We start from the raw sequence: 25,963 nt of genomic DNA, 5'->3' as shown, positions 1-25,963 counted from the left end.
GGCAAAATCAGGTAAGTGATAAAAAGGAATATTAAAACATGTCAATTATTAACGAGTCAGATTGACTGGGCGCTTAGAATTTGCAATTAACCGGGGAACATTTTAAGTTGTTTGGAGATGAGGAAGAAAAGTGGAGTGGATAAAATTAGTTTTCCCTGGTTGCCTAAGCAGTCATCGGATAAAGAATGAAGACTGCAATAAATAAATAATTAAACAGCAAACAAATACTATTTTATTGCCTTTGAATTTCTTCAGCATTGGCACGCGTACCTCATTCCAACGCCTCTATGATGACAGGCCAAACCCCCCGGGGGGGGGGGGTTTCACCTACTCGTTAATACAAACTCTCAATAGAAAAGTTCATCCGCAAGTTTTTGTACATTACACTTCATTAATGTTAATCAGATTCCTGTCATTTTTTTTTCTGTGAGCTTCTTAAGCTCTCACCAGATTTTTAATTGCGTTTTCATAATTTCAGGCGACTGATAAATATTTTTAAAAAATTACAGGGACTTGATTATAGATTGGATGAAACTGTAAAGTTTGTAGATTGTTTTTTCCTAAATTAATAGCTACTGTCTTTTGTGATGGATTGAGTCAAGTCAGGCACATTGAATATATATCTGGATATCCAGGTGCTATTTTATGTGGATATATCAACATCGATAAGTGTTTTGTAATTTAATCATATAATTGATTATTATCTTTTATATTTGTTGGGACCATGTTTTATTTTGGCCCCCAAAAAAAAAAAGTTGTGGGAGTTATAATACTGTCCCCGAGTATTCTTGGCAAGTGGTAAAGGTGAAGGAAGGAGAAACTGCACAACAACATGTCCCAAATATGGAAGTTGCAAGGACGGGGCACGCTAACAAAAACTGCCAGATCAATAAATAATCAATTAATCAGTCTCCTTTCGGAATTCATTTTGATGCTCGTTATAGTGATAACCATCATGATCAAATCTCAACTGTTGAGATTTACTATGGACAAGATATAATTTATTATATTTTTATTTTCTAAAATGTGGGTTTTTTAATAGGTACAAAATCCAAAATAAATGCAACATTTTAACTGTAAATTTTTTTAAAAAAATTGTTAGTTAAAAATTCTAAATTTAGACTATTAAAACTATATATAAATAGTGTAGATTTCACTAAAACGATAAGTATCGTGTGATTATCATTGTGATAGGTATCAAAACTGGTTTCGTTTCCTTTTATGGTTGTCCTGGTTTAGAGCGAGACGACAAGATTTTTCATACTACGTGGTGGTGATTAATATCATGTCTCGGTATTATGTGAGTGGTAATGTAGGATCCCTATTCTAGTTTAGAAAATTAATACATAAATTTTAATTAAAATGTCCGAAACAGTTCTCATAAATTTGAAGGCGACTAAAAGTTCACATCAATATCACACGCCAAGTGTCATTGAATAATATATAATGAATTGTATATTTTGTTATGCTCGTCCTGTCTTTAATGTATGATCTATCATGTCTTTATGATTTAATCGTTGAGTTGAATTTGGTTCTAAATGTTAAATCTTTTCTAATTTATCTTTATAGATATTCCATCAAATATAATCAAGTAGGAGACGAGGAAAATATTAAGAAAGATGATTATAGTGTTTAAAAAAAAACATGTTATATTTTTATACTTAACTAATTTATCTAATTTTCTTAATCTAATCAACTTAGTTAAGTATGCCTTACAGTAAAGATTGAAGGAGGACTTTTTATTTTACAAGGTCATGAGACACACTTTATTGAGCTCATGAAATTAAGGTATGAATTCGCCGTAACTTCCATGACCGAAACGCCTGGTTGTTCATATCCATATCATAAGTTCCAGAGGGAACTGAACAGCAAATCAATAGGTTGGAGCTTCCGATCGATCTCATGCTTGTGTTTTGCTTCTTTATTTTAGCTGTGACTATTGATTATTGATTACTGAAGGCGAAACTGCATTCATTGCTTATTCAAAACATACTTAGTTTCAGTACTTATCACAGTAATAAGCACTATGATACTCATTACTACAGTAAAACCTAAACCATTTAAAATCAGTTTTAACAGTATAGATTTAAAATTTTTAACTAGTGGTTTTAAATAAAAAAATTATTTTTTTAAAAAACTTACAGTTAAGATATTACATTCATTTTTCAGTCTGAAAAAAAGATATTACATTTATTTTAGATCATATAACTATTAAAAAATAAAAATATTAAATATTAAATTTTAACTATTTATATTAAACTTGAGATTTGATGAATACTACGAGCATTGAAACCAGTTATCTATGATTGCCTTATTATCCTTTTATTATTTCGTGGTTTGGTCCAATCACTATCATTTGTAAATAGTTTTGACGATGTGCACGTTGAGCCTTCGATTGCAAGAAAAACGAAGAAAGGGATAGAGACAAGGGCCATAGCCCCAGTGGGGCCATCTTTCCTCCTTAAATATTTTGTTTAATGCCCCGTCGAATCTCTGCAAGCGCTCCAATTCAACGCACTTCAATCCACAATAATAGTATACAATTGGTTAGCAGTTGAAATTCAAACCGTCAGATACGACCGTCCTCCTCTGGTCAACCTATATGGCCCATTTATACGTCTCGCAAAGACAAGGTGGCCCCTATATATACATATACAGACACCAGGTGTTGCCGTCTGAGTGTTACCCGCAGGCAAAGCTAACGTAACAATCACAGAGAATTAATATAATCAATGGAAGAGGGGATGAGGAGTGGGAATAAGAATGGTAATGGAGAGGTGAGATACAGAGGCATACGGAGGAGGCCGTGGGGTAAGTTTGCCGCTGAGATCCGTGACCCGACCCGCAAAGGGACTCGCATTTGGCTCGGAACCTTCGACACCGCCGAGGAGGCTGCCAGGGCTTACGACGCCGCCGCCTTCCATTTCAGGGGTCACCGAGCTATTCTCAATTTCCCCAACGACCATCACTCCCTTCATCCTCCCACTTCTTCACTGCCTCTGCCTCTGCCTTCTTCTTCTTCTTCCTCTTCGTCTTCGAGAATCCCGCCACCCGACGCCGACGGCGCCGTAGAGTTGGAATACTTGGACAACAACTTGCTGGATGAACTCCTCCAACAAGGTCACGGCCATCCTCACTTTCCTCAGTGAAACATTATTTTGTTTTGCAGATTTGTTATCAGTTTGCTGTTTCTTTTTTCTTTCTCTGCTGATTTGTTCAATGCGTCATCGGCAATAAGTTCCGTGGTGATATATTTTGCGAACATTGTACCTATCGTTTATCCTAAAAAGAAAAAGAAAAAGAAACGCTGCGCCTACCGTGTTTTCTAGAATAATATTGCTTTCCATTTTAATTATAAAAATTTATTTATAAACTGCAAACCGAATAACCTGGGGGAATGCCACGTGTGTGAATGGCTGAGTTGATAATTAGAATTCCATTGGCAATATGAGCTTTTGGGCAAACAAAAGTAAAAGAGAGTTGGTGCTTGTATTAGTGGTTTGGGGCTTGTTTGGGTGCTCCAAAACCGTGGTTTCAGAAGCACTTTTCCGCAAAACGAGATAATTTCCTCCACATACTTACTTCGTAATCCGTAAAAACACTTCTGAAATCATGGTTTGGTTTCTATCCAAACACTCCCTTGGATGTGGATGAGAATGGGACTCACTATGATCCATGCAGGCCCAACACCAGATGACCCATTTAGTAGATATGCATTCATTTGTTGGTCTGGTCCCGCTTCATCCTCATCCCACGCAGCAAAAATGATTCAGAAATTTTAGATTTTATCATGAGCCCTAATTTTATCTTATATCAGACTTTTAAGATCAACTACAATTTACACATGTTTAGGCAGCCTCACATGTGTACTTACAAGTAATGCTGCTGCTCTCATGTTAACTCACAATCTCAACTTCATCTAGAATTACTTACGGTACGTTGAGATTACTTTCATAATGTTATATGAACAAAAATAATCCAGAGCTTGTCCATATATGATACACAGCAGTCGAATCGAATATTAAAGATAGTAAGGGAGCACAGATCAAGAAGTACGAGGCGTGGAGCATTTCATTTCAGGAATATGTGCTTACTTATTTCACCCAATCCATCCATACCAACTCCAACAGTGCTAACTCAGAGCTCCTCGTCCTCGCTGCATTTTCCTCATCTTTGTCCAAAGCTTACTTTTCATGGCTTTTCGCTTACGATACATTATTTCAGGTTTTGAACTCAGTCATATATATATACACATATATATATTATAGTTATATAAGTTGAAATGCGGGCTTCTCTAGTTGCTTATAGTATAATGTTGCAACGGGCCAGTACCAGCCATGCTCTTTCCTGTTCCTTCGTCTTCCATCTTCTCTAACCATTTTGCAAATACCATCAATGTTGGCAGAACCAAAAATAATGAAGCTGAAAGTACTTAATGGGGGAGCACTCCTCACGCATAATGAAGGAGTAGATTGTGGTCCCAACATGTTGTACCATGAGGAATTAAATCACTTGAGTGCTACCCTTAGCTTTGCTAATAACATTCATTTGCATTCTTCACTCCACTACTACCCTCCCCTCTTCCGCATTATATTCCCCCATTTAATTTCCTTCAAATCATGTTAATTTGCAGATATTTTGAATTTAATTGGCTTTGTTACTGTTGATGAGTTTCGTTCTCCTGGCTAGTTAAGACCCACTAGACACCAACATTTTTCCCACACGCCACAGCACGTGCGTTCATGGATTTCTCATAATTTCATCTCTTGCGTTGCACATTTAATAATCATTCTACAGAAAGACACACCACAATTTATTTTGTTTTATTTTTTATCCGGGGCATTCCAGTAGGATCAATTTACAAGTAAATTAGCTAAGCCAGAGACATATGATTCGTATAACAAACCATATTGATTTATTTACTAAAAACCGAGCCATGACCATAACACAGAACGAAAGGGTTTAAATTTAGTGCCTGCGTTTAGTGATAATAGTGCTTTAAACAGGATTATCTGGGGGAAAAAAAAAAGATAAATCTCAGAGCGTGCTTGGTAAGGTGGGGGGTGGGCCGCAGATGTGACACTAAATTTTGTAAGATTGTTATAATTCAAACTGCAGAATAAGATAAAGAGCCGATTCATGCGGAATAGTCAAAATCAGGCAGGGACAAGTAACATGAGAAAAAGAAAGATGAAAAGCCACACAAAGTCAAATCCTGACCCCACGTGCTCTTCCGTTTCCTAATCTGATTCGTGATCGTTTGATGGCTGTGCCGCAACTCGCAAGCCTTCTTAAAGATCATGCCGCTTACTAATAATATAATATAATACTGCTTTACTTAAGATTTAATTTGGTTTTAGAACTGTCTTCACACACCAAGATCTGTGTGACTCGTTAGTCAAACCTGTTATTTATCCCGTTCATCGAAGCCTGAAGCATTCCCGTTCACGAACTCTGGCTTTTATGGCTGCCTCGGACTCTGCTTTTCCCGTATTCGCCATCGTTGTGCTCAGCATCATGGCCACGGCTCTGTTGCTCATCGGCTACTTCACTTTCGTCGCCAAGTGCTGCTCTTACTGGCACCACCTCAACCCCCTCACATGGCTTTCCATTCTGCGTCCCAGACACAGCGAAGAACCCTTCATAGCTCTCTCCCCCACCACGTGGAATCGTGGCCTTGATGAATCCATCATTCGAGAAATACCCACGTTCCAGTTCGTCAAAGGTGAGGATCATGGTGGTAGTACTGTGTACGGGTGTGTGGTCTGTTTGAGTGAGTTTCAGCAACAGGACATGCTCAAAGTTCTGCCCAAATGCAGCCATGCTTTTCACTTGGACTGTATCGATATTTGGCTTCAGAGCAACGCAAATTGTCCTCTTTGCAGATCATGCATTTCTGGCACCACGCGTCCTCCATTGGACCATATCATAGCACCGAGCTCTTCTCCTCAAGATTCTCAAATACTCTCCAATATGGGCAGTGATGAAGACTTTGTGGTAATTGAATTGTGGGGAGAAGATGGGGGATCGCTGTCATTGAGGCAACATGAACGAAACCAGTCGAGCGGGGGAAGCCTGGCACAGAGTAGAAGTCACTCCACGAGGAAGATGCAGCAGAAGCTCGGGCACCTGAAATCGAGGAAGTGGCAGCATGTGTCCATCATGGGAGACGAGTGCATTGATACGAGGGAGAAAGATGAACAGTTCTGTATTCAGCCACTTAGGAGATCTTTCTCCATGGATTCTGCAAATGATAGGCAAATTTACTTGGAAGTTCAAGCCATTACACAGCAGCCGAATAGGCATCAAAATGACGCTAGTGGGAGTGAAGACAGTAACGTTCACAGCAGAGGTCGAAGGTCTTTCTTTCCATTTCGTTATGGTCGTGGATCCAAAAACGCAGTACTTCCTCTGGAGAATGAGGTCTGATGTAACATATTTTTGTTTCCTTTTTTTTTTTTCTGGTTGTTTCTTAATTTCCAGTTGTTAATGTTAATATCTTCAAAGTGGAGGATTAGAATCGAAAGGAGTGGCACAGAAAACAATAGAGTGCTTTTGTAATGATAGGGAATGGTGAAGTGAGTCAGACGGTGGAATAGAGGCGCATTGCTTTTTAGTGTCATTTGCTTAAATTTGAAGGTGCATGTCTTCATTCACAGTGAATGCGAATGATTGCTTCCATGTTCCTGTCATGTGTATTTAGGAAGAGAATACAGAGCAGAGGGACCCACCCACAAGATAATGAGAAGCCATGAGTAGCAGCAGCATGAATGAGAACTGTCTCTTTCTAGGAAATCATCTCTACCTTCTTTTTGTCTCTGAGCTATCATATGGATATGGGAAAATGCGGTATAACAGCTAAGAGGTGGGGTTCTTCGCCACTGTAAGACGCACAATGAACGTTCATATCCTACTTTTTTCCTTGCAAATTTTATAATCCAGTCAATAATTCCAGCACTAACAATATATCTCATCCAATAATCTCATTTCACAACCTGGCTAAATACGGAAGTTTGATAAGTCAAACTTAACTTCTTAGACTGAAACGAAAATTAAGCAGTCATAAACAAAAGCCTCACTCTAGGTTTCCTTGCCCTGAAGGTGATTCAAGATAACCCATAAATTTCCCATGTCAAGCAGTCCACATTGTTGAAAAATGCATAAACTAATTGGTGTAAGAAAGATCAATGATTATGGCATATTCAAATGTCGCACAGAAAGCCGCTCCCGTGAAAGAGGTACAATACATACTCAAATCAGTGTGCAGTATTTTGTACATATTAAAAAGGAAAAATATAACTGTATAAATAGCATTGCCAGTTAAGTTAGAGAAGCCTAATGAATCCAACTAAAGAGGGAAAAAACGTGAAAAATGAACGAGACGGATAAATTAGAACACGGAACAATATGAATACATTTTTGGGGTTGTTTTCACACTTGGAAGGCAGCTCAGGGCCCCTCAAACCCCTCTGACATTCCAAATTCAAGCTGAGGCTCAGTAACAACTAGACATCATAACAAAGTATCTATCTATACACAGAAAAGAATACACAGGATTCATTTGAAAAGGAAGAAGGGACAACTACAACTAAGAAACTCATGCATTCCAGATGCCGGAGGGAAGCCAGAAACTTCTGAAGCTTCAATCAAAAGCTTGCAGTGTTTGGACTAACGGTGTCCGTTTGTGGAGGTTTGCCATAGATATCATCAAAATGAAATTTAAAGTCCCCTGTCTCTAAGTCAGCGGGGCAAGTTGTTTTAGCTAATCTTTGATAGTCTCTCCAGTCCAAGTCTTGTTCTGGATCCTCTAAGCTTCTCTCAGAAAATTTATCATGATAATTCCATGATGTTCGGTAATTAAATTCTGGAGGCTCAAAAAAGCTCGTCTGAGCTTGTCCAACCTGTGGGCCACTTCTCGCCCACCAGTGATTTCTGATAGAGTGGGACTGATCTGTAAAATTATGATCTTGAATTAGGTTTTCCTTAAAGATGGGAGCCAAAGTAGAAGCCCCAAGATGAGATGCCAATCGATCTTCACGATATTCTTCATAGTAAGGTACATTCCTAGTCGAGTTGGAGGACAGTGGATACTCTCCCAAATGAAACTCGGTTTTTCCAAACGGTTCTGTTGCAACTTCTCTCATAGTTGCATCATGAGATCGAGATGTATAATACCAATCTAGAAGATAAGGATGATTATTTTGGTTGGCATCAATCAGCCACAACGAACACAAGTGATTGCCAAATACACATGGCATTTCCCAGGACGCAAACCTGTTTCTGCTTCCACAGCTCCTAGTATTGGAAATACCCTTGCACAACCTAGTAGGAGGGAATGCATGTCTGTTTCCATGTCCTTGCAAATTTTGCTCTCTGAAGGTTCTAAGATTTAGCAAAAATTGCTTCCCCTGAGAATTTGGTGGCCATGATGGATAACTACTCTGAAAGCTGCAACAACAACGACAGTGATTTTCCCCGTTTATTATTGAGTTATTGACATTCAGAATTGGATTGCATGTCTGAAAAATAATTGCTTTCAGACAGCAATGAAAAAACGGAAAACAAAGTGTTAGATGGGCAGAATGAAAATCTTGTTTCATTACAGCAGTGGTAAAGGCTTCTTGTAAACCTTTAACCTAAAAATAATAAATGAAAAAGGCTCCATGGAAGCTAAGAGGCATTGCACATGCATGCATCCTCGATAATATAACGACTGCTTTCATGGCTCGAAGGCAAGAAAATTAAGCAAAGCAGCTAGAGCCATTTCTAAATATCTGGATCTGACACCCAATAGGCTCATAATATTAACCAGAATAGATATGAAATGTAACAGCACTACGTTGAGTCAGTTTTTGTGCATTTGACAAACGCTTACATGGAACATACCTCAAAAATGATTTCTCCATCTTCCCCTGAGAACTCCTCTGACTGCGAATTGCATTGTGTGGGGAACCATAATTGCTATTTCCATGCTCTCGAAAGTCAAAGACACTGAAACTGCAACAATAAAGAGAATACAACAAAACAACCAAAATCATCTGCTATTCAGACAACAAAAACTGGAAAGTGGAAGCAAAGGAGAATTTCATAAAAGACACCCAAAACAACAGGCAGATGCAAATTAAAAAAGGATGTCAATCATAAGTCATTAAATTATACACTAACCTGCAAACATGGCCAACACCGTCAACATTCACTGTGAAATCCACAATGAACTGCAAAATATCATTGACCCGCTGCAAAATGAACAAAACAAGCAATTAGGACATTACAATAAATGGAAAATAATCAAATCAGAGATTATGTCCAAGTATGGAAGTGACCTTTGGGACGATAAACATAAGTAAATAAGGAGTGAGAAAAATTGAGGTCATCTCCTCAAGCAACATCATCCCTGTATACTAAAATGCACAAAAACATAACAGCATGAGAGGAAGCAATATCAAATCCTATGCTATCATGAATATGCATGAAACCAATACCTCGGAGAGAGTACCTGAAACAATGTTTCAAACTCAAGGCGTACCATTTCAGTATTTTCTTTGCCTCGCCATTTCTTTGGCATATAATGAGTATGTTGAACCACCAACGACATCGCTCCCTCAGGATCTAAGACCAGAAGATCATTTGCAATTATAGCCTTGCTAATTGCAGTTATTGTTCCAAAAACAGCACCATACCAAAATAAGTTTCGACCAAATATCTGCAATATTGAAGAAATCTATCATTAGTAACTGTCATGGTGTTTCTTGGTGTAACTTATTTTAGGCTACATAAGTAGAAATACATTACATGGCCCTCTAGCAATGATTCCTCAAGAAAAGCAATGATGATCAGAATTGCAGCAAAACCACCCGATACAAAAGAGATGAACTTTGCAATTATAGATATAATAGGTGAAGGAAACTGCTTCAGGTACTCCGAAGCATGTATTACACTGTTATTAATCCGATGCTTGAAGAGATGGTCCACCTGGAACACAAGTGACATAATTGGTAATATTATACATATGACAAAAGGGACACAGGTGAGATGCAATAAAAATTATTGACCAAAAAACAACGATGATACCTCATTGAAGTCCCTAAACATCCACCTAGACAAATTTGACCATCTTCGAGATGAAGCTGTACTTGGATGATTATAAATTTGTTCAGCATGCCTCAGAAAGAGATACACGAGCATGAATATGACAAGAAATGGAGAAAGCAAAAGCATGGCAAGCCCAACAATCATAAGCCTTTTCTTTAGTGTCTTTGGATTAGACATAAAGTCCCTCTTAACACAAAAGTTTCTGCAAAGAAAGCATGTTCAAAGGAGAACGTCATCAATCTTGGATATAGCCTAGACAGCAAAATAACGTTCTTAATCATATTACCTAACTGCAAAACCGCATGAGTCGGTCTATATCAATTCACATGAAATAAAATTTCCAAAAAGAAAAAAAGAAAAAGTTAGTTCAAGGAAAATTCAAGTATACCGATCAAACATGCTATATAAGATGCACCAATTCAAAGTCCACTCAAGTGTCTTGGTAAGTATTAGACGACATTGTTTTCCGTTCGGGCAAGATTTTACTGTAGGGCCAGCACCAGGAACCCAATGAGAAATGGGAAATGCAAGCACCCCCTTGTTAAGCATTCCAATCAAGTAGTTTTCCTTCCGCATCAATCTCATCACCATGTCATGAGCAGAAAGATCCTTAACCAAACAGAGCTGTTGCGAGCTTTGTATTGAAACAACCTTTTCAAGGATTGTTGCCCAAGGCATGGTTTGAATTTCATTGTCGGTTACACAAAGACTGTAAGGAAAACACGGTTAATCATTGCCCCAAAAAAAATCTTATCAAGCAAAAGTTATCATTTGCTTCAGCTTTGTTTATTATCTACACATACCTATTGTAGTAAAACTGACGGATTTCCAGAGTGTCTTTTAGTTGAGTAAAGAACCTCAAGAAACAAAATATCCAATAGATGGAAAATATTCCCAAGTATCCAACAATAATAGCCTTAGTAAGTGTCAGTGGGGTTAAGGGGTGTTGCCAAAGAGCTTCTTTTGCTAGATCACAGGGTTTGATTCCAGATTCAACTGCATCCATCCCACACTTCGCATTACGAAGCCCATTCCAATCAACATATAGTAAAAAAAATCCAGAAAAACATATGGTAAAGCCTAGACTCAAAAGTTCAACAATCCACTTTACAATGATGCACCAAAGCCCTTTCTCACAGTAGTAACTGTAAAGCCTTTCGAAGAAGAGATCCAAATCAACAATTGGCTCCACATTTAAGCTCTCACCAGTAAGAAGGCCCGAAGGGCTCTCACTACCTAGACTTGGGATCCTTTTGTAGTCAGACAACTCGATCCCGGGGGGGAACATCCAGAAGCAAACCTGATGTCAGTGATGATTCGCCTTGAATTTTTTATTTGAATATACCAAAAGCACTGGTGCCTCTTGGTCTGCTAAACATTGTACAGGGGCATAAATAGCCAGTCCATGCCCCAAGGACTTAGTTGGATATGAAAAGGTTCAACATGAAAAAGTCAAGATTGGTAAACAATCAACTAGCTAGGTACATCAACGAATGCAGTGGAATGGAATGCATTATGCAGCTGTTGAACTCAGCCTCCCCCTTGACCGAACATCAAGATCAATCTGTACAGCCACGTGAACTCTCCTTCTGCAACACCAAAATAAAAACAATGAATTGCAATAAAACATATCACCATTTAATTGGATAACTCCGCGCGCATTAAAGTGCGACTCCCCAAAGAAACGTTAGTTATGCGGAACAAAAACAAAACCGATCACTCTGTGCAGTAACTGCACGTCACTTGTATGCAAAAGTAGACAAGCAATGAGCTCGTTACGGCAACTAAAACTAATTCCAAGAGACAAGAATCAGAAAGTTTCTGGAACTATCCGAGTCCACAGTTCCTTATCAAGCATGTCATTGCAAAAAAAAAAAAATGATAAAACAATTTCAGCTTGCAATAAAGATGTTAAGGGAAAATAAGAATAACAAGAATATCAGACAAAGAAACAAATAAAGATGATACCTTGGTCTAAGCCGAAAACACCAGAGGACCTAGATAATGAAGCTCTAAGCGGAGAATGAGGTGAAGCAATGGAATTGACTAATAGAACAGCGGTAAAAGCTACTGAGAGACAAAGAATTCGGAATTTGAAGGTAACAGCCTAACAGGATAGTCCAAGAAAGGAAAGACACGAGTGTGATCGAGGAAGATGACCCAACCCAAGCGAAGGTCTGGTTGCGTGGAGGAGGAAGGAATCTACCATGTGAAACTAAACAGAACTAAATGATCCCATTTAAATAACTCATATTTTTCCCGGGACATTAAAAAAATAATAATTTAAAGATGAGTTTTGATATAAACCATTATACACGTGAAAATATAAAACAAACTCATATTTTATAATTCGTCTTTTATATTATTCTGATACAAATCGCTCTAAATTTTTTTTATTCTTTGCATATTAAAAAATTAAACAACATATTTTATTTGACAATTTATAACTCAAAGACCTCCTGTATTAGAAATTATTTTTAAAATAATTTCTTATTTTTATATTTTATTATCCTTGTACATACTAAAAATATAAATCATAATTTATTATTTTGAGAAATAATAATTGTTAAATGGAATAAGAGAATAGTTTATACAAAATTAGACTAAACTTTTTGTTTCGCATGACGTTCGAGTCCTCAAAAGGAAAAGCTAAATAAGTTTATTGGAAGCTTCCTTCACGAGGACAATTAGTCATGTGCAAAAATAAATCTGTTATTTTTAGGATGTGTTTGGATTAGCGGTGAGAAAAGTTACTTTTTTTTCAATATGACTTTTGAAGTTATTTTTTTCAATTTGACTTTTGTAAAAGTCAGATTAGGTAAAAGTCAGGTAGTGTAATGTGATTTATGTTTGGATTGATTTTTTTATCAGTTTAAGAAATTGAAACTTATTTGGATGATTAATAAAAAAATAAATTTAGATGTAAAATAACTGAAAAGGATATAAACTTTATTAAATAGTATATATTTATATTATATGTTTATAATGTGATAATTGTCAGAAAAAAATTAAAATTAAAATTATAAAAATAAAAATAGTTATTTTTAAAGAATAATAAACTTATTTTTTTAAAATGATTTTATTATTCAAATTTTTTTTAATATTAAAAACCAATTGGCTGGATTAAAAAAAAAAACTCATATCATGCATTCTCTCTCCTCCCTCACTCATAGGCCCCACAAAATGTGTGGTGGAGAAGCTTTTTTTGACCAATCACAGTGGAGAAGCTTAAGGCAGGAGCTTCTGAAAAAAAAAAAAAAAAAAACCCGTTTCTAATATAAGTCCTAAACAAAATACTATTTTACCAGTAAAAAAGCCAGTTTGAAATCTTATCGTGATCCCAAACACATCCTTAGAAGACAGCCCAAAGTACTTATTCAATCATAATTATATACAGAATCAGTGGCTGACATTTTATCCCGAACAGCTGCGTGTCTCTTTATTTTCTACTATTTCTTAATTAATTTAATTAACAAGTAACAACAGTTTTTTTTAATCATTTCACTACCCATCTCGCATGAAATTATATTGCCGTGGCCATTGGGTTATTACGGGGAAGAGCGAGTAAAAGTGCAAGGCTTAAGATGAGTTTTTTCTTTTTTCTTTTCTTTTTTTACAAAGGATAAGGCATTGTGATTGTCAGAGCACTGACATTCGAGAAATTGAATGAAACAAGCCTTTGACAAGCCATGTGGAAAATGTCGGCAGTTCATGGCTCATTCAAATGATAAATTTTTGTCCGCCAGAGTTTGGGTCTAACAACAAAAAAAACTAGTCCCTCATGACATGACAAACTAATATTTAAATTTTTATTAAGGAAAGTATTCATATTTAGTACCTAATAATATCTTAAATAGGGTTACTTTTAATAGAAGGATATCTAATAAAAAAAATGATAAACTTTTGGGGCACGCCTTCCCTATTATACGTTCAGGCCCATAGTTTAAAAACGGATGCCAAGTCCTCGCGGGGTTTTAAAAAAAAAAAAGGCTTTCATGAGCGGATCATGCAAGCCGGTCACCACCCCCCCGGGGGGCGCTGCAGTGCTGCTCCACAATTCTTTCCCTTTTTATTTTGATAAATCTGGCCAACGAAAAGATTTTTTTATTGCAGTTTTCTGATAATTTAAATGAAATTTCATATATAACTATGTTGCTTTCACATACAATAGTTAATAAACTATTAAATTTAGTTAGTTTAATCTGGAAACGGTTAAAGTGGATCTTTACACCCAGGGCCATGGTCCTTTCCAAATAGGTAATTAATTAATGCAGGCATGATAGGCGCGCGATTGCATCACTGACTCACAAAGAACGCCGACTAGTTGTCAAATTTTATATATATACTGTACTTCCGGTTCTAATTATAAAAACTTATTTATAAACTATTAACGAGGTATTATGATTAAGATTGGAGGTTGTATATTACTACTTTCGGTCTTTAATATAAGAACCTGTTTGATTTTTATTTTGGTTTTAAATATAAAACTCCAATCTACTTTGTATCTCATATTTGTCTCTCTCTTTTTTCAAAGTAGTCATTGTAATAATAATAATTCTAATCAATACACTTGATTAGTAATGATATTTCATGAAAGATAACATCTACTCTTTCGATCTTTAATATAAGACTCATTTAATTTATTTGATTAGAGTAAGGAAGTTAGGTAAGTCAGTTAATTATAAGAAATGTGACACGTTTTTCTAAAATACTGTAATCATCTTTCTTAATATCCCTTCTCCCTCTTTTACTTGATTATGGTTGAGGGAGTATCCACAGGGATAATTTAGAAAAAATTGATAAATATAAGAAATATGTCTTATATTTAGGATCAAAACCAACTTAACAATTAGATACTATATTAAGAACCGGAGGAGTATTTATTATAAATAGCTAACATAATTAATTTTTTTAATTTATTCAAATTAGTTAATTAATTTTTATACTAAAAACAACACGGGGAGAAAGTAATATTATTTGGGAGATGACAGGTACATGAAGAAGAATCCAATAGGGGTTGGTGGAAGTTATCGGCAAGAGAGGTGTACGTGGGATTTATAGAAGTTATCGGAAGACGAAGCGAGACGCCTGAGAGGTTTCCAATATAACAAAGGACAGGCGAAGAGGATGGTGGATATGGAGATATGAAGGAAGAGAAAGATGGAGAGAGAATAACAGGGAGGGTGGGATTTAGAACACCCCAGCATCCACGCCTTGGCACTAACAACTGGGGAGGATCATCGCCGCTGTTAGCCAGGAATATACCCCAGGAATCTCTGCACCAGAAATATTCCAGTCTCAACCGCATCCGTAGCCGCGATGAGATATTTGCCACCCATCATCCCATTCTCAAGGAGGCATCCTCCACCGCCACCACCAAGAAAGCTGGATTTTTCAGCAAGCTGTTGTTTTTCCGCAGCAAAAAGACCAGTACTGCCACTGCCACCTTGGGCTCCAATCTCAGTAACAGAAGATGGCTTCCCACCCTGGATCCTCAAAACAGGTGGCCTAACGGCTGGTGTTGAGCTTCTCTGACTCCTCATATTAAAGGCACATCATTTAGAAATTAATTTGCAGCTTTCATCAATTTCCTTACCCTGTGAAGTATGAATATACATATTTGTATTGTATTAGGCCCTCAATGCTTGGTCAATTCATTTTTAATTTGACCTGGGCTTTTGTTCGCACCTTACTACCCCTGAGCAACCCATTGCCACACCGAGACTCGCAAGAGTCGCCAAAGCCCTCAAACACCCCCCTCCAAAAAAAAAAAAACTCGCAAAGGCTTTCTTTTCGGGCTCCCAAATTCGAATGGAAAGTGTTAGTTTATTTTACTCTAATACTGATAGGAGTTTGATCTAATAGAAGGGACTAGTTCCTCACAGCATAGTGAACTAAAGTTTGAATTCTTAATAGGAGAGGTATCCATATTTAGTACCCGACAGTACTTCGAATATGATTACTTCTAATAGGAGGATGGCATGCTTTATCAAAAAAAAAAAAATCAACGTATATAATTTCAGCCTCTCTCATGTGGGGCGTACGTGTTGAACACATTGATTATCTTGACAGCTAATTAAGAAATTAAAGTAAAAGGGATGGTGGATGGATAGATACGCGAGGACAACGATCGAGCTGGAAGCGCGCCTTTCAGTGCTGTTACGAACAACACAGATTCATCAACGCCGTTGAGGCGTCCTCAACGGCTCTTCCGAAGGTGCGTACTATTAGGTTGGTTAATTAAAGCACTTAATCCTGCGATAATTACGTGTTCGGTTGCCGAATGATCTGCCCTTTTCATGGTGGGTGCATGGGAAAGGGAACTGCTTTCTCTAGCTAGTGCAACCATTATCATTGTTAACTTTTAATTTTGTGGGTTTAGCAAGCCATATTAATTTTAAAACGCATAATTATCGACTTTCCACGCAACAGTATTATTTTGAACTGCATGCTTTTCGGCTATGGTTATTAATGACTACTTTGCTCAGAACCCTGACAAAAGAAATTTAAAACAATACTCTCCCATTCTATTTATAAACTTTAAATTTGAAGAGCTGTGTAGTCTTTCTTTATAAGATTCAATTCAAGATCTGTCTAAGCATCTAATACTTTTTTTAAAATATAATTTTGCCTTTAATTATTTATTTAATCTCATTTGTTATTTTCCCTTGTCACATTTTTTAATACATTTTTCATCACTTTTCATATTTATTATAAGGGTATATTTGAAAACAAGACTATATTTTTAACCTTTAATTAATTACTTTTGACTAATTATTTGTAACTTATAATAAGCACTGAGAGGGAGAATATCATGTTATCATTGATCTTCCCAGGGTTATAAATGTGCCTTTGATTTGCAGGGGATGCCAGCTTGGTTTCGGAATTCGGATAACAAATAACACTATAAAATAATTCTTATATTAAAGATCACAAGAGTCTAACACTATTAATGGCTGGCAAAAAAAAAAATGAAATTAATGGCTCAGGACCGGACTCCAACAGCTCACAAAATTAATTTCTTTCTTGATGTTCACGCCCCATGGATGTGTTGACTTATTTAAGAGATAGAGGAATTAAAATGATGAAAAAAATTGGAAAATAAAAACACATGCTTGGCCTTAAAAAGACCGAGGGGTCATATGTATCCATCTTAGATTACTTGTCCGCAAAAAGCTCAGCTGTGAGATATTCTTGACATGATTTGGGCTGCCCCAAACATGTCCTAGGATAAAGATGAGAAGCGACAATGCAAAAGGAACCGTCAACACAGACATCATCAAAGCTTGCGGGCTCTTGGAATCTAGGAGGCGAAGGTCCCAAACCTGGACCATAATATTGCATTTACGCTTTTTCTAATTACTGCTTGCCATAATAATTAAATCGACGTTTTGATTAAATATCATCATATAAGAGAGTATGTAACTACTACTATATCCGTTTCCAAATCTGTTCGCCCCAAAAAAAAAAATCCGCTTCCAAATAGACTATATTGTTTGCTCCGAAAAAATTAAATATATAATTCCATTCAATATATTACCTTCGATCCTCATTATAAGTTTTTATTTATAATCTATAAATAAAGTCTTATAAATAAGATCGGTTGTAATATAGTTTACATATAATCCATAACCTATGCGATGTCTCCCGGCCCCCGCTTTACAATAAAACTGGCTTAGGTGGTTAGGCGTATTCAGCACAGCCTAGTTTGACTTTACAATGCTTCCCTTTCGAGATACACACATATATATCCCTGTGACAAATGCACATTAAAAAATAATACACAAAATATGTATAAAATAGCCGCTCGCAGATCGTTAATTTTCTGCCGTTCGATTTCAAAGACCAGAGCAATGATGATAATGATCAGAATTTTACATATTTCGTGGACCTATGTAATTATTCTGTTTGGATTTTGACCTGTATGGTAAATTTTCAACCCGTTGGAGTCAAATACTGCATTGCATGAAGTTTGTTTTTCCATCGGAGATGATGGGGAACATTATCATGATGATCATCGTCATCGGCCATTGAGGAAATCCAGGGAGAGAGAAAAATAATTGATTCTCTGCATATTATATATAGATGAGAAAAAAACAATTATCTATAGCAAGCAGCATCATCATTGTGCCTCTTCAATTGGTAGCGAACCATCGAGGCAGACTAGGTTTAACTGCTTCGCCACAAATTGAACCCGTTCACGACCAATCCCGCATTGTTTACTCATATTAACGTTAATCAAATCAATAAAACACACGCATATATGATTACCATTTTACTAACTTTGTAATTTTTGTCCTTTGTTATGAACGAGGAAGAGTGACTACATTCAGCCAACCTGGCATCAATCTCCGAGACTACTCTCGCGAAAAAGACGCATGCATGCAAACCAAAGAAAGAAAGAAAGAAGACGACATAAGGGAAATCAATGACTGTAATCATGTTTTGGATCACAATGTTCAAACTCATAATGGGACTCCTAACATGATGTTGAGTTGGTGCGGGGCAAGAGTTTGCTTTATTTTTATTAAGTTGGCAGGACAAGAAAATCCTGAACCATAAACGGTCGAAGAGATTTTTTTTCCCCCCTTGTCGCTGTTGATGCATATCTGTCCTCAAATATCACTACTCCACCATGTTCAATTGAACTGAAGTGTGTGCCTATCCATATGTAACCGGAGAAGATTTTGGTGCCACTGGATCGGGGATTTACGATTCGATTAACTTTTAACTTTTCAGATTTCTATACTAGTCACATATATACACGATTTTTTATGCACTTATTTGCCGATTGAATCTTGTAAATACATAAGATACGTAGAAATCGAGTTGTTATCTTTATCTCTTCACATGGTGTGATGATGTAAAAAGTTCCAAAAATATTGGAAAATATATACTTGCGTTCCTTATCCTTCAATATATATTTTTTTGATATACAAATTTTAGGAAGGGGTTTGGGCTCAACCCAATCCAAGGGCAGGGAAACTAACCCCACTCCACGGGCCCACATACCAGGTAGGAGAGTACACATGCCTCCACCTCCCCCTGGCTATAGAGCATTAACCTCATGGGAATTAGCCTCAGGGGAATCCCGCTTCACAAGGCTGCGAATATGCCTCTCCAAGCCCCAGGGGAACCCCGTTCCTTATCCTTCAATATATAATTGATAGTTATTAAGAATGTTCTGTATGAATAGTTCTGTACGTATATTATTTGGTCTCCTAAAATATAGGAGTAATAGACTTCGTCATTACCAACGGATGTAGATTTTGAAGGACCGATCATGGTAAGAAACAAATTTAATGACCGAGGTAATATACTGTCATGCCCTTATACACGTTTTTACATGTCTTGAAAACACACACAGAGGTAGCTTAATTAACGGAACACATTAAATGCTTCCTGTATAAATGAATCGATGTCCTGTCAATTATATATCATGCACAGGGCATCGCTACTATTCAATGAACATGAATTAGTAGCTAGCAGCCAAACGAGAACTCATAAAAAATTCACATATTATTCTTAAGGTAAAACTTCAGCGGGGCAGTAAAGAAAAATCGAGGGTGGAGGCGGCCCAACTCAAAAAGCGATAAGATCATTGCTGAAAAGGACAGTAGGAGGGTTAAGTTCATTGCAATTTCATAAAACAAACAAGAAAGTTAGAAAATTGACGGAATGATAAGAAGCATTTGCTCCATGAAGCATGATGTTGTTGGCCATAAAATAACCCCACCTGTAAAGTGCACTCATAACCCCGTCGGATTATCTAACTTTCTCGCCTTCTGGTCTTGGGCTCATGGAAGTTGTTCTTAGCGTTAAATAGAAGCTCAGCTTGGTCTCGAATACTTCATTAACTTTAGTGCTTGGGCTTTTGCCCACCCTTTTATCCCAGTCAAGTTAGGAGTGAGAGAGAATCAAAGGGAAAAGCTCAAACGGATGAAATTTGCCAAAATGCGCGGTGTGGGTGTGTTGAACGGTAGAGTGTGATTGGCGGGGGAAGAAGCCTGTGCAAGTATTGGTGCTTGAAACACCACCCCGCGCGTAACACAGTGCGCATGTATAACTTGTTATATATAATAGTGCTCTCTTCTCTTCTACCCTTTGCACGGCCGGAAGAAAGTGAGGTAGAGCAGCATTTGGAAAGCTTGGGGCTTGCTTCTCTCTGAAAAAGCAAGCTGTGTAAAAGCCGTTCATTCTTTTCTCCCACTAATACGTACCTCAATTCTCTTTGTTCGCTCTAAAGCTCGTAATTTGCAGTCCTTTTCCTTTTTCTCTTCGGCTGCGTTCAGTTTTTTCCCATCCCACCTGAGGAATTCATTATGTACTCTCAGTTTCCGCGCTCTGTCTCGCCTCCATGTCGTCCGATATAAGCTAGAGTCTTCAACACTCATTTTCCGTTACAATCTCGGTTGGTGTTTTCTTTCAAATCCGCCTTCAAAAAATTGCGGAGTTTCCGGGAACATTCCATGAGCAATTGCAAGATTTGTGTGCTTAAGCACTGTGCTGTAGTTGTCATTTTCAGTAAGGTGGCGGTTGTTGTTCTCCTCTCGAGATTGTAAATCCTTCACAAGTAAATTTCGGAGCCTGAGGATACTGGACTTCGTGCTTGTTGTGGGAGTAATGGGTACGGATCGTCTGCTACGGCCAACAGTTGGACCGCCATTAAAACGGCGAGCTGGGTTGCGGAGGAAGCAGGCTGGAAGAGGATCTTATAGGGGAAGCTAGAGCAAGGGGATTATCGGGAGTTGGAGGGCCTTTGTTGTTTTCTTTTTTCGCAGAGTTAGTTAATCAATAACCCTTTCTTCGGGGCTTCTTCGGGTCGTCAAAATTCTGAGAAGATGGCTACGAACATACGTCAATTACTCAGAAGTCTCTGTTTAAATACTGATTGGAAGTACGCCGTCTTTTGGAGACTCAAACATGGGGATCGGATGTACGTCAACTTTTCCCTTGCTAGCTCATCCATCGTTTTTTTTTTTTGGGTGCCATTGCCAGCTCATCTATTGCGTCTGCTTTTGATTCATATCTCTTAATATTTCGGATGCTGACAATGCGTAATAAAAGGAGTTTAAGTTTCACGTTGCTTTGCATTTTTTGGTTGGGAATTTTACTTGGCCATTTTAAGTGCGGGACAATTTAATAGGATTGGTTATATTTGCTGGATTTTTCCTAATACTCAGAGCCCACGGTAATTTATCAACTGTTAATTGTATGAATGATTTTACAAAGAAAATGTTTGTCCTTTTTTGTTTTGTCCTACAAGTTGGTAATTTATGTGCGTCGGTTTTATCTGTTCGTTAACATGATTCCTGGATGATTAACGTATATAATGCTTATTAATATATAAGGGGACACTGAGTATCGAGATTAATATGGAAATAGTGTTTGCCCTCGAGTTCCTTCTACTTCCATTCAACGAAAACTATGAAGTTAGAAGTAACTCTTTGATGGATACTAATGTCCTTGTGTTTTATCAGGGTTCCCTATGTTGCTTTCCATTGTTGTGCGTTCTCTTTCTGGGCCAAGGATTGCATTTTTTATTGGCATCTTTTAAGCAGTGCATATGCTATATAACAGTCACCTGTGTAATGATCCAGTCTTTCATGCAAAATTTTGTCAGTTGATTTGTTGGTTATATAGTACCAGAGTAGGAAAGTTAAATACCATAGCGTTCCGTTAAATTATTTTCTGGTTGTGGAATTTACTCACAGGATCCTAACATGGGAGGACGGTTACTATGACAACCCTGATCATTATGATTCTTTAGGTAATGAGTGCTACCAGAAGACCATGGAACAGTTTCACAGTGGGAATTTTCCTCACGATCCTCTTGACTTGGTGGTCTCAAAGATGTCATATCAAGTATATTCGATAGGGGAAGGGTATGGCCAATTAATTTAACAAAATGTGGTGTTACTTTAGATTAATTTTATCTATTATGTATCCCATATTTTGTAACCGAGTTAAATTCGATCTACCTTCAGTCCAAAAAAAAAGAAAGAGAAAAGAAAATCGATCTACCTATTGTATTGATCCTTTCCTTTACAGTATTGTTGGACAGGTAGCTCTCACTGGGAAGCATCAGTGGATCTATGTAGATGATCATGCTACGAGTTCTGGTTCGTCCTTTGAGGTAAGGCGCCCTAATTGGTATTTGGTACTTTGTCCACAACTTTCCAATCATTCTCATTTCTTCTCCTTTGGTTTTTTTTATTTTAGTTCGCCGATGGATGGCAATCTCAGTTTTATGCTGGAATTAGGGTAAGTAATCTTCCTTTTTCTTTTATTAAAGTTTAATGGGTTTTGAATTAATAAAATTAATGGGTACTGAAAGAGAGAATTCTTTACATTTGCCTTTAAATTAGAATTACATTACTAAGGATCGTAAACTTTGACAATATTTTAAAAATTGTGCTTAATATGCTTAGTACCTAATGCTTAGTGAAGCTATTATAGTTCTCTGGCTCTGTGGCTCATTGTTATTTTTAACCAGATCAGAGCCATACTTGGCTGCATCCTTAGGCATTAGTTAATAGTTTGATATTGCAAATCTGTGGAGATTTTGATGAGACTTCCGGTGCACTTAGTGTTGGAAAACTAATGATTCTTATGGAGGTTTATTTCCTGGCTTCATTGCTTTAGTATTTGATCTGCATGATGATATTTCATTAATAAAGCCCTGTTTTGCCTTGTAGACAATTGTTGTTGTGGCTATTACCCCACATGGAGTTCTTCAGCTTGGCTCCTTAAATAAAGTAAGATGATTCTAGTCTATTTTTAGTTAAAATATTTAATTGATAATTAATAGCTTGCTTTACCTCTGTCGTCCTTGATGACAGGTAATTGAAGATATGAGAGTTGTAACTCATATCAGAAACATTTTTTTGACCAATCAAGATTCCTTGATAGGCCACGTTCCCAATCACATAAAATCATGTGTGAAGAATTCTCCTCCTCTGGTAATTTTCTGCTCCCACATCTCCCCTATATGTCCAGGCATTTTTCACTTTGCTTCTGGTCTGTAGGGGATACCATGTGCATGTGGTTGTGCATGTTTATACACCCATGTGGCAAGCAATGCAATGACATAATTATCATTTGACCTACATATTTTGAAAATTATCATCGTATATTGTATTTCTTGGTTTTTCAGCCAGATGCACCAACAACAAAATTGTCTTCAAAAATTGGACCTGCTTGCTTGCTTGATACAAAGGAAACCACACGGGGTGAAAAACTGGACATTTTAATGCCCTTTCCATGCTCTGCGAAGAACCTTACACCTCCTTCTGTTTATCAGAAAATGGCTGTTGATGTGACCAAATATGGAGGGCCTGAGTTTTGCAGTGATGAAAGTTTGGTTTTGCTCAAGTCAGTATCTAATATGATGAATGTCGAGCATAAAAAATTTTTAGATAAGAGACCTCTAAATGAGAAGTTTGAAGAGGGAAGCAGTGGCTCCAAAGATGTCAGGGTGGAATCGGAAAGAAATGTTACGTCAGTGCCACACAATTCAGTTATGGACAATAACTTCAGTGGTTCTGTAGGTCCATCTGAAACAATTGGAGCTGATTTGGCCTGCTTGCCTTCAGACTTTCATGATGTTGTTTACGAAGGTGATAAGTTGTGTTATGTAAATATTAGCCAGAAAGAGGCATTGCCTCTTCGCAGATCTTCAGATGCAAGCTCCCAAAAAGATGCAGAAAGTTCAGAGTTCCAGACTGCACCTTCTTACATGAGTACCTCAAATACACTGTTGAATTTCCCTGCTGGCTGTGAGCTACACGAAGCCCTTGGGCCAGCTTTTGTGAGAAGTGGATATTTTGATTCTGAAGGACAGGTGAATGAAGATCTTACAATGATGGAGATACCAGATGAGATTAGCTGTAGCCGGCTGACTCATGAATCTTGTCCGGAGCATCTTTTGGAGGCAATAGTAGTCAATGCTTGTCATAGTGATAATGACATTAACAATGAACTATCATACTCTGCATTAATGCAGGCTGCAATGATATCTGAAAGAAATCCTGAAGCTTCCATGCACAGTGCCCCAGCCATTAATTCAGAAGGCTATTCAATAGAGTCTTCTCTTGTAAGAGAGGACATATTCCACTCTTTGACTTCATCGTCGTGTCCTAGTTCATGTAGTGAACGGTTTGAAAGATCTTCTGAGCCTGGTAAGAGCAAGAAGAGGGCTAGGCCTGGAGAAAGTGGTAGGCCTAGGCCAAGGGACAGACAACTGATCCAAGATCGTATAAAGGAGTTGAGAGAATTGGTGCCAAATGGAGCAAAGGTAGTTGCCTTTAATGTACATTTCCCAAATTTGTTTAGATTAATTTTGACTTTATACTGTTTTGGTTCCTTTAATGTGGCTGAATAAATTGTGGCAACTTCAACAGTGCAGTATTGATTCACTACTGGAGCGCACAATAAAGCACATGCTCTTTCTGCAGAGCATTACTAAACATGCTGACAAGCTAAATAAATTTACTGGTTCAAAGGCAAAGGTACTGTTTCTAGTAATTCCAAATTTCCAATAGTTTGTCTTTTGGCCCACGTGCTAGGTAGAAATTAACTTACTACAAACCATTTTCCATCAATTTGGAAGTGATATTTGAAGGCTATCGTTAAACTACAAATGAATTGGTTTCAGTCTGTTTGTCCATCTTAAAGTTTTCACCAACATTTCATGCCTTTACGTAACTACTAGTGTAGATAGCAAGATTAGATTTTATGGCTTTATTTAATTGCTATGGCAAGTTTTTTGAGTGATGATTACCCATCAGAAGCTCCATGTTGATTTGCTCCCCGCCATCCAAAGAATCGAATTAAAAACGAGAATGTATCCACATGCTGTATTCCCATCTCTGAACTCCATAAGGGAAACTATTTTGCAGTCGCATCACTTGGAATCAGCTGTTCCTGGATGCTCTAGCTATGAACAGGGTTCGAGCTGGGCAATGGAAGTAGGAGGTCATCTGAAAGTTCATTCAATATTAGTGGAGAATCTTAGTAAGAATGGACATGTGCTTGTCGAGGTATGTTTGAGTTTGAGTTGCAATTTCGAGTTATTGTTAATGATTGATTTGAAATTTAATTGCTCGGTGTCATGGAAGAAGCTGCTCTGTTGAGAAACCAAGGAGTTGGAGATAGTGTACTGTATGCCTAGCCATCATCAGCTGCTGAGCATGTTATTCATATTCTTAATTATGCTTATGCTGCAGATGCTTTGTGAGGAGTGCAGCTATTTTCTGGAGATAGCAGAAGCCATAAGGAGCTTGGGCCTGACAATTTTGAAAGGTGCAACAGAAGCTCAAAGTGAGAAGACATGGATATGTTTTGTGGTTGAGGTAGGATCAGAATATGGTGATGATTTTTTTTCTTCGGGGCAACTGCTCACAATTGTAATCATTTGCTTATTTTCAAGTGGTTGATAAGGAGAAGTGATTTGTCACAGGGCCAAAACAACAGAAATGTGCACAGGTTGGATATATTGTGGCCGCTTGTTCAAATACTGCAGTCCAAGAGTACAGTGCACGCATAATAACTGGTTGGTTCTTGAAAACTTCTTGGCGCGCTTGGTAATGACGTCGGAAATCTTCTGCTCCTCCCCCCTCCGTGACCCAGAAGATAAAAAAGCTGCGTGGGTATGCACGATGGGGTAGGGTAAAGAAAGAAGAAAAAACAAACCTTATCAAGATGTAAAATATTGAGCCTTTATAGTGAGGCAAAGATGGCAACTTTTTTTCTTGGGTGCTGGTGGGATTGCGACGATGATATTTGCTCAAGAGTTTGACATTAGAAATGTACCAATGCGTTGAGGCATCTTAAAACTAGCGTTAATATGAGTCTAAGGCATGTTGGCCGG

General features: G+C 37.6%; 3 protein-coding genes and 1 pseudogene across 3 annotated transcripts; 3 read left to right on the top strand and 1 right to left on the bottom strand.

Moving 5' to 3' along the window:
• The first annotated feature begins 2,690 nt into the window (after nt 1–2,690).
• Nucleotides 2,691–3,325, top strand: LOC114723497 (ethylene-responsive transcription factor ERF098-like). Its single transcript, XM_028909680.1, has one exon. The coding sequence runs from the start codon at nt 2,733–2,735 to the stop codon at nt 3,147–3,149; it is 417 nt and encodes a 138-aa protein (XP_028765513.1). The 5' UTR covers nt 2,691–2,732; the 3' UTR covers nt 3,150–3,325.
• A 2,010-nt stretch (nt 3,326–5,335) lies between these two features.
• LOC114723491 (RING-H2 finger protein ATL1-like) lies at nt 5,336–7,079 on the top strand. The gene has a single exon (XM_028909675.1). The coding sequence runs from the start codon at nt 5,464–5,466 to the stop codon at nt 6,427–6,429; it is 966 nt and encodes a 321-aa protein (XP_028765508.1). The 5' UTR covers nt 5,336–5,463; the 3' UTR covers nt 6,430–7,079.
• Nucleotides 7,080–7,248: 169 nt separating this feature from the next.
• LOC114723500 (autophagy-related protein 9-like) lies at nt 7,249–11,471 on the bottom strand (annotated as a pseudogene).
• An 8,511-nt stretch (nt 11,472–19,982) lies between these two features.
• On the top strand, nt 19,983–25,869 carry LOC114723486 (transcription factor EMB1444). Its single transcript, XM_028909669.1, has 11 exons — nt 19,983–21,028; nt 21,807–21,977; nt 22,144–22,228; nt 22,315–22,356; nt 22,791–22,850; nt 22,935–23,054; nt 23,249–24,388; nt 24,495–24,602; nt 24,993–25,133; nt 25,320–25,445; nt 25,553–25,869. Exons 1-11 carry the CDS (start codon nt 20,934–20,936, stop codon nt 25,637–25,639), a joined length of 2,175 nt encoding a protein of 724 aa, XP_028765502.1. The 5' UTR covers nt 19,983–20,933; the 3' UTR covers nt 25,640–25,869.
• The last annotated feature ends 94 nt before the right edge of the window (nt 25,870–25,963 follow it).

Source organism: Neltuma alba, unplaced genomic scaffold (genome assembly GCF_004799145.2).
Source record: "Neltuma alba isolate B1F8T4 unplaced genomic scaffold, ASM479914v2 tig00012143_pilon, whole genome shotgun sequence".
Lineage (NCBI taxonomy): Eukaryota > Viridiplantae > Streptophyta > Magnoliopsida > Fabales > Fabaceae > Neltuma > Neltuma alba.
Note: the sequence above shows the minus strand (reverse complement) of the source record. Positions and strands in the feature narration are given on the sequence as shown.

Bases quoted from the DNA above. Each gene is read 5' to 3' on its own strand.
- LOC114723497 (XM_028909680.1), top strand. From the start codon at position 2,733: ATGGAAGAGGGGATGAGGAGTGGGAATAAGAATGGTAATGGAGAGGTG.
- LOC114723491 (XM_028909675.1), top strand. From the start codon at position 5,464: ATGGCTGCCTCGGACTCTGCTTTTCCCGTATTCGCCATCGTTGTGCTC.
- LOC114723486 (XM_028909669.1), top strand. From the start codon at position 20,934: ATGGCTACGAACATACGTCAATTACTCAGAAGTCTCTGTTTAAATACT. The intron at 22,357-22,790 runs GTAAGTAATCTT...TTTGCCTTGTAG, and splicing joins AGTTTTATGCTGGAATTAGG to ACAATTGTTGTTGTGGCTAT. The intron at 23,055-23,248 runs GTAATTTTCTGC...TTGGTTTTTCAG, and splicing joins TGAAGAATTCTCCTCCTCTG to CCAGATGCACCAACAACAAA.